Raw genomic sequence first — 10,664 nt, 5'->3', positions numbered from 1 at the left:
CAATCTCTACATTTTTTGAGCGATTTGGCGAAAGATTAGAGTCTAAGCATTGTTTAGATAGTTATCATATTGACAGTGCGTTAAAACAGATACATACAATCTCAAGTTAAGGGTCGCTTTAATGTATATGCATTCGTACTCCTACAGATCAGGGAGGTCCTTCTGTATATTGTATCAGTTTATTTTAGAAAAATATATTTTATGGAGTAGTTTATTATTGCTTATAAAACCTACATTTATACATATTTTTCTTGATGTATTTAGGCTGGTCCCTGATATCTAGCCAACGGGGTCGACTGTATTCTATGAGATGAAAAGGTTTCTTAACAAATTCTACGATAAAACGCCCTATGAGTTATACGCATTTCATAAAATAAAACGACCTGCTTTACTGACGTTGGCAGGATATCTTAGTGTTCCTCGTTGAAACGTTTCACACTCTCGGTCACTCACTAACTGTGGAAGGCGGTACATTATCCGACAAATATCGACATATATCGACCAGGCTGTTATAATTATGGGCACTTACTGTATAGGATAGGTAATTCGCTTTCGCGGACTCATCGAACAGCTGTATAATTTTGGGCACTTCCTGAATGGGATAGGCGATACACTTTCGGACACTAACCGACCTTGAACAGCTGAACTCTATTTAAGAGTTTTTATTAGGTTTTTAAATGTAAGCTCACGGTTTCCCTGTCTAATGAGTCAAGTTGCCAAAATTGCTTAAGCGAACTGTCGATTATGAAAACAGTCGGATAAACATAATCAGTAGTTTGTAAACTCGATTCGGAATAGTGCAAAAAAGTAATTTAGGAAGATCAAGGATGACTACAATACAGATAAGTACTTATTATAGTCATCATAATTATTTCATTGTGTGTAGTTTGAACCAATGCGTAAAAGCGACTGCATCAATGTTAAGATAAAAGATGAAAACACCATCACAAGTTAAACAAGAAAGGAATTTAAGTAAAGGTTAAATAACACACATAATTTGACGATTACATTAGGAAACTACCCACCAAATACACATATGATAGCTACAAATGAAGCAGAGAATGCTCAAGGATGCTGTCGCTATACAATATTATTCTGACAAAAATATGACATTTACATGTATATGAGTAGAGAATGCTTAAAGACGCTCGCCATATACAACATGACGCTGACACACACATATGACAGTTACAAAAGGAACAGAAAATGCTCACCGACACACAGTTACAGAATAAAGAGGGAATACTCAACGACACTGGCGATATAAAATCATGACGCTCTCACAGATTACAGTTACAGAAGTAATAGATTCTAAACGACACTTAAAATGATATAAAACATGATGCTGACACACACATATTACAGTTATGTAGAAAGGGAATCCTCAACGACATTGGCGAAATAAAACATGATGCTGACATATATTACAGTTACAGAAGAAAGGAAATCCTCAACGACACTGGCGAAATAAAACATGATGCTGACACACACATTACAGTTACGGTAGAAAAGGAATCCTCAACGACACTGGCGAAATAAAACATGATACTGACACACATATAAAAGTTACAGAAGAAAGGAAATCCTCAACGACACTGGCGAAATAAAACATGATGATGACACATATTACAGTTATAGTGAAAAAGGAAGCGTCAACGACACTGGCGAAAAAAAACATGATACTGCCATACATATTACAGTTACAGAAAAAAGGGAATCCTCAACGACATTGGATATTAAACATGACGCTGACACACATATGAAAGTTGCAGAAGAAGCAGATAATACTCAACGACGCTGGCGATATATAACATGACGCTGACTCACATGTGATAATTGCAGAAGGAGCAGAGAATCATCAACGACGTTGGCAATATATTTAATGACACTGACTCACATATGACCGAAGAAACAAGGAATGCTCAACAAAGCTGGCGATAAAGAACATGACGCTGACACCCATGTGACAGTTACAGAAGGAGTAGAGAATGTTCAACGCCATTGCCGATATAAAACATGACGCTGACACCCTTGTGACAGTTACAGAAGGAGTAGAGAATGTTCAACGCAATTGGCGAAATAAAATATGACGCTGACACCCTTGTGACAGTTAGCAGAAGGAGTAGAGAATGTTCAACGCCATTGCCGATAAAAAAATATGACGCCGACACCCATGTGACAGTTAGCAGAAGGAGTAGAGAATGTTCAACGCCATTGGCGATATAAAATATGACGCTGACACCCATGTGACAGTTAGCAGAAGGAGTAGAGAATGTTCAACGCCATTGGCGATATAAAATATGACGATGACACCCATGTGGCAGTTAGCAGAAGGAGTAGAGAATGTTCAACGCCATTGGCGATATAAAATATGACGCCTACGCCCATGTGACAGTTAGCAGAAGGCGTAGTGAATGTTCAACGCCACTGGCGATATAAAATATGACGCCGACACCAATGTGACAGTTAGCAGAAGGAGTAGGGAATGCTTTTCGACGCTGGCGATATAAAACATGACGCTGACACCCATGTGACAGTTAGCAGAAGGAGCAGAGAATGCTCAAAGACATTGGCGATATAAAATATGACGCTGACACCCATGTGACAGTTAGCAGAAGGAGAAGAGAATGCTTATCGACGCTGGCGATATAAAACATGACGCTGACACCCATGGGACTGTTAGCAGAGGGAACAGAGCATGCCCAACATTGGCGATATACGACATGATGCTGACACACAAAAGACAGTTAAAGAAGGGACAGAGAATGTTTAACAACAATGGCAATATACAAGATAACATATATACAAACTTAAAGTTCAGGCATTATTGTTCGTTATCAGTCAAAATTTCCTATGTCGAAGTCGTTCGGACTGCGGAAAGTACTTCAAGATTACGAGTATTCGATTAAAATGAAATACAAAACAGTTCCAATATGAACAGCATATTCGAATTGAGGTTAAACATAACCAGAAAATCGACATAATAGAGTTCGATATAACAAGTTTCAACTGTACTCCGAGGGAATCGAATTCCAAACCTGGTTTTGATCGTAAGTTGCGGAGGGCAATGACATTACTGGAAGAGTATTAAAAAAAACACTTTTAGTAGAAGTATTTCAAAAGCCATGAACTCTAAGCCATTAGGCAATAACATATTTAGTTTTTCGCTTCTCTGTTTGTCCTTTTTGTCATGCCAGTTATAATAATCCAGCCCTTAATTACACATATTACGATTTGGCTTCCCATGGGTTGGAAAAGCCCAAACCAAAATATTCAACAAAAAATGTATGAGCAATCTTTTGTGTGATGAGATGTAATGCACTTACAGATTCGTCTTGTCGTTTATCAGATTGTATTGGATTTCACGAACGAAGATTTCAGCAGTTTTTTTTGTTTAAATCCAATATGCATGCAAATGTTCTACTTAAATCGTATCACAAGAGTAACTTTACTTACGGGACAAGGTAACATACTATTTATTACTATTTTCTAAATAGGCATTTTTCAGACTGGCATTTCTAGCGTCTTACATTTAACGACAACCATTCAGAACATTCAGTTAAAATCCAATTGATTTAAGCAATTAAAAAGGTATATATTGATCCTCTTTAGAAAATTCAGTGACTTGGAAGATAAGCACCGTTAATAGTTCGTGTAATCAAGGTAGGACTGAAGTCCATATTCTAATTAGCAAAAACGATATTAATCTCTGATATATAATTCTGTATACCGTTCATTATGAAAATTTCTGCGAACAGTTAGGTACAGTTTTAATAAGCAAAAACGTCTCGTGCAATTAAGTAATATCCCTTTGCATCAGGTTGCAATGAAAATGATTAAGCAACACATATTACACGTTGCAACCTCTACATACATGTTAAGTGCACAATGCAACACTTTTCTATCGGTATCTCTCCTGGTGCTTATACATCATATAATCAATGCGAATACACTTCAATTATACAAACAATCATGAATCGAATCATTCACTTTAACTGTCCTAAAACAGCCGGCACCTCGTTTTGGTATCAAATTGTACTATTGACATTGTCACTGAAGTTGCGATTTTACAACGTGACTTATTCCTCCGCGGAATGGCAGTACTGACTCTGACAAAATGGACCTCTTTCTCCTTGGCTTTTAGCATCATTCATAAATACATTATAATTTGAACCCTAACGAGAGCACTAACATAAACGTGTCGCAGATGCTCCTCCATCTGTATGGTCATTGTGTGTGAATATCGTGTGCGAACTTCCATCGATGTGCACAGTCCGAAAGTCTTTAATATTAAGAACAGTTTGGCACGAAATGGCAATGAGAAAAGCGATTTGTGAATATATTGGGCATAGGATTGACATGTAGATATGTTGGGCCATCTCGTCGTTGATGAGAAGAGCCATTTATAGATTCATTTGGCAGATGTTAACGTGGAAAACTTAATCATAGATTTTTTAACACATGCTGGAGATGTGAATCATTCAGTCCTACATTTTGATTGAATATCCGATTGATGTGAAAAGAAGCACATACACCTGATCACTAAGGGTCAACACAATTAAAAAAATGTCTTGTTTTAACTTTTTCTTTGTAATATTGTATTTAAGGTTATATGTGCAAACTCTACTTTATATGTTCAGTTATCAAGCATCAAGTGATCCAGCACCAAGCAATATCATATCATAACACAAATAAATACTACTCCAAGGCTCATGCTTTCCTTGTGACAATTTAAATGAAGAAGAACACGGAACTCATGCATAATAAAAATACTGATCAAAATATAAGAAATTATTATCAAAATCTGTAATAATATAAACTGATCTCTGTTTTGGGCATGCGTTTTGGTGAAATATGGCCTTTAATCCGTGAAATAACAACATTGCACATTTTCATTGCAATCTAAGTTGTTAACATATCAGAAATAAGAACTCCTTTTAAAAAAGTGACGATACCACTCTCTGATCAAAACATTTTACTTCAATTTTGAAATTTAAAGGCAATAAATTTATATTTAAAAAATATGCTTTATGGCATTTATCTAAGCATTACCAACGTAAAATGAAATACAAAACAAATGGTGAACATTCATATTCTGGAACATATGCTATATGATATACTTAATACTATCTCAAACTGTCTGTCTTTGCGCCGATTTAGGATAATATCATCGAACTTTCACATTTTATATTTACTTGAACAGCTTTTTTTATTCTGGATTTCATTTAACATTAATTCGAATTAACGTGTTTGCGTGTTAGATGTGACTTGAGTATTCAGTTGGCTATTCTATAGAAAATGTGTTTAAAAAAACGTATATGTTCTGTCTGAAGTATTTTGATCGCATTTCATTCTTTTATTTCGAAGAAACATGTTACAGCGGCATATTGTAAGGCGTGATGGGCGCTCGCGTAGTGGGTCCTCCCTAAATCAGCTATTGGATATCGTGTGACACCATGGCATTAGCTTAGAATGCGATGACTTCGTCTATAAAACCGAAGGTAATGCCAGTAGTTCATTTGTCATTTGTTCTGCGGTGAGTCAATCAACAGATTGTCTTTAAAGCAGTTACTAATCCAGGTGAAATCAAAGGGATGTTTTGGCTTTAAATCAGTTACTATTTGCGGTGAAATCAAAGTGATGTATTTTCTAAACAGTCGGAAATATTGTGTTAACGCTGTTGAAAAGGAGCATTTGCTTATTTAACTATTTTTGACAATTTAAAGTCAATGTGATAGCTTACTATGGAAGGTAATGTAAATGATTCAATCGGAAACTTTTTAATGCTATTTTCAATCAGTAATAGTTGAAGGTGTTATCTGACATAAAACGTACTCAGCTACTTAATTGGAAGAGTATTGGTTATGCATAATATTGAAAACTCTCAGTAGCTTTGCATATATATTATTTGTACGAGCTTTGAAACAATCAGTTAGATATTTTATAAAAAAACTTTATTACTGGCAAAATCAAAAAACGATCAGTGTTTTTTCAGAGAGAGTATGTCCTAGTTAATTTGTTTGAAAAGCTAGTCACGGATGCAAGTTTATATTGAACAGATCAGTGAGTTTGCTTTATCAGGACGATAGCTGTGCTACCTTATATTTTGGAACGTCTTCAGTAAGACCCAAAGGAGAGCGTTAGTGACAGAAAACATAAAAAAATTCAGCCCGTTATTACGTGTTGACCGTGCAAGCTAACATTTGATAAGTATGTTGTCTTGGGTAACACTGTACCTTGCCTTTGCTTCCTTGGAAATTTTAACTGGAAAGCCTTACCAGCATGTAAGTTGCTTGATCAAACAGATGTACGTTGTAAATACTCTTTTTAGTCCTTTTATTTCTGCTTTGTTTCAGATATTCTACGGAAAGCCATGTGCTTGTTAATTTCAATTCTACAGTATATCTGATTCAGATATTGTCATGTAAATTTCATTGCTGTTCAAGTTTCATGAAGATTTTTGAAGTCAGGAAACTCAGGTCAAATATTTCATTATACAACTCTTATTTCTCCAAGGCTCGTTAAGTAGCAAATGCTTTATATTCACCAGCATATATTTAGGTGATTTATCTGCATTATTAGACAGTGTAGAACAGGTAGACTACACTTCTTGAACAATAATTTCAAAGAGCATACCAAAGAACGGTATAGCTATTAATTTTGGCCGACACAATTGTCAAAATACACTTCCCCAATGGTACTATAAGTAGTCAGACACCAAGCTCAAAACTGCGTCTGCTTCCCTCCCCGGCAACTCAGTCCATCCGAGGATTTAACACTTGCAGTCCTGTTACATTTGATATACATTTTTATTTCATACTACATTAATAAATTTGCGTCTAAAGCATAACACATCGAAATATATTGACTCAAAACTAATAAAATGTTCTGTATTATACAACGTTTTTTCTAATTCTGTATCACAAGGCAGTCTAACCACAAATCTATTTCACTTGCGTGGTAAGGACTGTCAATTAACAACCGACGAATAATGCATTAACTCAAGCTATACCCAACTACAATGTACTCCAAAGACATTTCATGTCCGTGGAGATTCGAAATATATTGGACCAATCTGTTGGACGTGATCATGAGGAAAACAGACTTGAAGGTCTAAGTCCAGGTGGGCTGACAAGGGACATAAATACTGCCCTTAAATAAGATAAAAAGATAAAATATGATGAATATTAATATGCAGTGCACTGTGTTAGGAAGTCAATTCATTATCATCGTTACTAAAACTCTTACACAAATAAAACATATCTGTAGGTTTTGGTCAGGTTGACTGTTTCTAGAAAGAAATGGGTCATCTTAGTTTTAAAAAGTGTAGTATAGTGCATATACTATTACTGCAGCTGAATACATATGCAATAAAACAACATAAAACACATAATTTACATTTTAATTACTGCGATCCTTTGTAAAATATGAAGGAGGACAACCAAGAGAGAAATCTTGATTAAACACATTTTATTAAATCATTTTCAACTACAAACTGCAAACGACATATAGCAAACGACCACTTTCAGTATTTTTCACTTAAAATTACTTTCTTCGCTTACAAGCTCTCAATAATCTTCAAAGTTCGCAAACTTGTGAATGAGTGTATCTTGAGGTTGCGGTTTAATAATTCAAAAGAATCTTGCACTACATTGGTATTAAACGCCATTTTGTCATTTAAATGACAAATTCGCTACAGCAGTAACATTTCTCACAACATCGTTTTAGAGACCGTAGTCTCTGATTACTGGAAGCATCCGGTATGACACACTTAATTACATTTCATGACTGTTCAGCATGGTCCTAATAACAATTTTATAAGCAATGCAGAACTCGTTATAAAATAATAATTGTAAAGATAATATTCCCATCGTAATTATTTAAACGTTATTGGGAAGTTATTAGTCTTAATCGTAAGGCTGTAAGGATATGCTCTCTATATATTTTGTTTATAGTCAAACCCCGGGAATGGTTTGGTTTTTAAAAAGGCATTATCAATGGATACGCTTTTGTCTCCTCATGTAGTTTGAAATCCACCATCAGTGCTCTAATTCTCGAAAAAAGCGTTGGCCTAATGCCTATCCTTAACGACAACTTTCAAGGAACAACATAGTACCTATTTTGTCATACAAGGATTGCACTACTAATATATATATATATACATGAATATGTGTTTCGTTTTCAAATGTTGTGAAACACAAACGTGTCGTAATTGTTCCTATATTTCAGGACGGTTTATTCTTAAAAGAGTCCGCATCGCTTGGTAAAGGAGTTAATGACTACTGGTTGGAAGAAGGCATCATTAACGACTACCTTAATGACTACAGTACATTCATTAACCTACATGGAATCAAGCGTTTGCTCAAGGATGCCCAGGCCGTACCGGAAATTTTGAATAAAATCTATGATTTGAACAAACAAATACAGCCAGCTGATAGCGGTACGGCTCTTAACTTCAATGATGTAAGGAGGCGGCAAAAACTTCACAAAAGAGTTGCGTTCGATTCAATAGCTCATCAAGGTGGATTGTCCGGACTGAGTTCAGCATCGGGAAAGTCGCACAAATTAGCATTTACCTTTGAAAATTTGTTGCCATACCTTATCAGTGAAATGAGGAGAAACCACAGAGATATTGAAACCGACAGTGATTTTGCACCGTGATTGAAGCACATGAACATTCTCCATGAACTGTTTTGTTCCGATCTTTCTTTTTCAAAATTTCTGTTGGTATCCTATGCTTTATATTCTTTAATCAATAGGCATATATGCATTGTAATTAATTGTTTAGCATCACATATGAAAATTAAGCTGACGAGAAAGTAGAATAAAAAACATTTTTGAACTATATGAGTATGTGAAATTGTTACAGCGGTTTATCTGACCACGCATTACCTTTCCAAATTTGTTTTAAACAAACAAGCACGATACCAAATATGCCAAAGTGAATAAAAACAACATGTTCTTTGAAGGGATGTTTTATGATAAGCTTCATGCATCGCTTGCAAGATTTGCGCTTTGAAAAATGTCGCCGTTTCTAAGCAAGCCATATTTAACGCTATTTAGCATATCTCCATCATTCTTGGAAGAAATATAACTATAATGCATAATATGAATCGATGTTGTGCCAGAATATCCATTTAACAAATTAGTACGATTCAAATGCCTAAACAGATACTAGGTTAAACAAATGCTTATGTCATGTTAATGTCCCTAGATTTTATTTTTTTTTAAACGAATAACTTCAGATATTTGTATTTGGACTTTGTGGTGAAACTTACGCTATCGACGTGACGTAATATTTTAAATATTATAGAAACCTGTTTTGTGAAAAAATCCTTTTTGTTAGAATTTGCTTAAATATTTTGAACTTTTATTTACAATTGTTCAGTTTATGGACCTAAATGCACATATGCCACAACTGGAAAACTGAAAGGCTTTTACTGATACTGATACACCCCCCCCCCACCTCCCGACCTCCAATGCGACAGAAAAAAGGATATTTACATGATTAACGTCGATGTTTGAATTAAATAAATAACTGGATGATATTAAGAAATCATCAATTAATATATATATTAATATCACACATATATAAAGGGTTTTGTTAAATGATTGTATAAAAAATAGTTCTTTATTTCCAATTCTAACATTTCGCGATAACATATCTTAATTTGTCCAGATATTTGCTTTCCTTTTGTAAAAAAACACAACGAAAAAAGGAATAGAAAGAAAAAAACGACAACATGTTATAATATACATGTATGTTTTATGGTCAGTACATACATTCATACAGATCGAAGTCTTTTGTAAAATGTCACTATTTTGAAATCAACATATGGCTTTTGAAGCCATTAAGAATGTGTATTTCTTCTCAATTTCATGAAATTCTTCATAATCGAGGTAATTTGGTTTCAAGAATGATGACAATATGTTGAAGCTGCTCCTTTAAATTATATTAGTTTTAGGTTCACATGAAACTGTTATAAGAAATGTATATATGTTTTAGTTGTTTCTTTATTATTTATGTTAATACGATGTTGTGATTTATATGCATTTATATAATGAATTTGGTGTTTTATAAATAAAAAAAAAACGTAATGCCATTCCTTTGATATTTCACGTCGTTACGGTAACTTGTCTATCGATGTCTATACAAATTATTTGGTATATATGTCTCTTTCTCGAATTCCTGTAAATTGATGTAAGATCTAAAAGAACATCCACTACTAGTTATTAAATTATGTCTTTACAATTGTAACCATTTATCTACGCAATGAACTATTGACCCTTACTCATTGAAACAATCTAAGGTTACTAGTTTGTTTAAAATTAACTTATTTTTGAGCCATTTAGATACTTTAACTCGATTATACCAATATATTAATATATTTTACTACTTTTTTAGCCAACAGATAACAACTTATCAAAGTGTTATTTAAATTGTCGCAGAGCGTTATCCTAGAATTTGAACATGACCTGGTTTTCTGGTGTGTACATGTAGATATCACTGTATACAACTTAGACTAATTGTATTATTTGCATGTATTACAAATTTACCGGTTGTCTGCTTGAGCACTAAAGAAAATGCTTGAATAAAATATCGATCCACTCAAAAAACCTATTTATTTTTATTGCTGTTGTTTTGTACTGGTTTGACGACTAAA

General features: G+C 34.4%; 1 protein-coding gene across 1 annotated transcript; it reads left to right on the top strand.

The window, feature by feature from the left end:
- The first annotated feature begins 5,363 nt into the window (after positions 1-5,363).
- Positions 5,364-9,048, top strand: LOC128245374 (uncharacterized). Its single transcript, XM_052963513.1, has 2 exons — positions 5,364-5,501; positions 8,230-9,048. The coding sequence occupies exons 1-2, from the start codon at positions 5,478-5,480 to the stop codon at positions 8,659-8,661; spliced, it is 456 nt and encodes a 151-aa protein (XP_052819473.1). The 5' UTR covers positions 5,364-5,477; the 3' UTR covers positions 8,662-9,048.
- Positions 9,049-10,664: the final 1,616 nt, after the last annotated feature.

Source organism: Mya arenaria, chromosome 9 (assembly GCF_026914265.1).
Source record: "Mya arenaria isolate MELC-2E11 chromosome 9, ASM2691426v1".
In the NCBI taxonomy this organism is placed as follows: Eukaryota; Metazoa; Mollusca; class Bivalvia; order Myida; family Myidae; genus Mya; species Mya arenaria.
The sequence above is the reverse complement of the archived record's forward strand: the minus strand, read 5'-3'. Positions and strand labels throughout refer to the sequence as shown.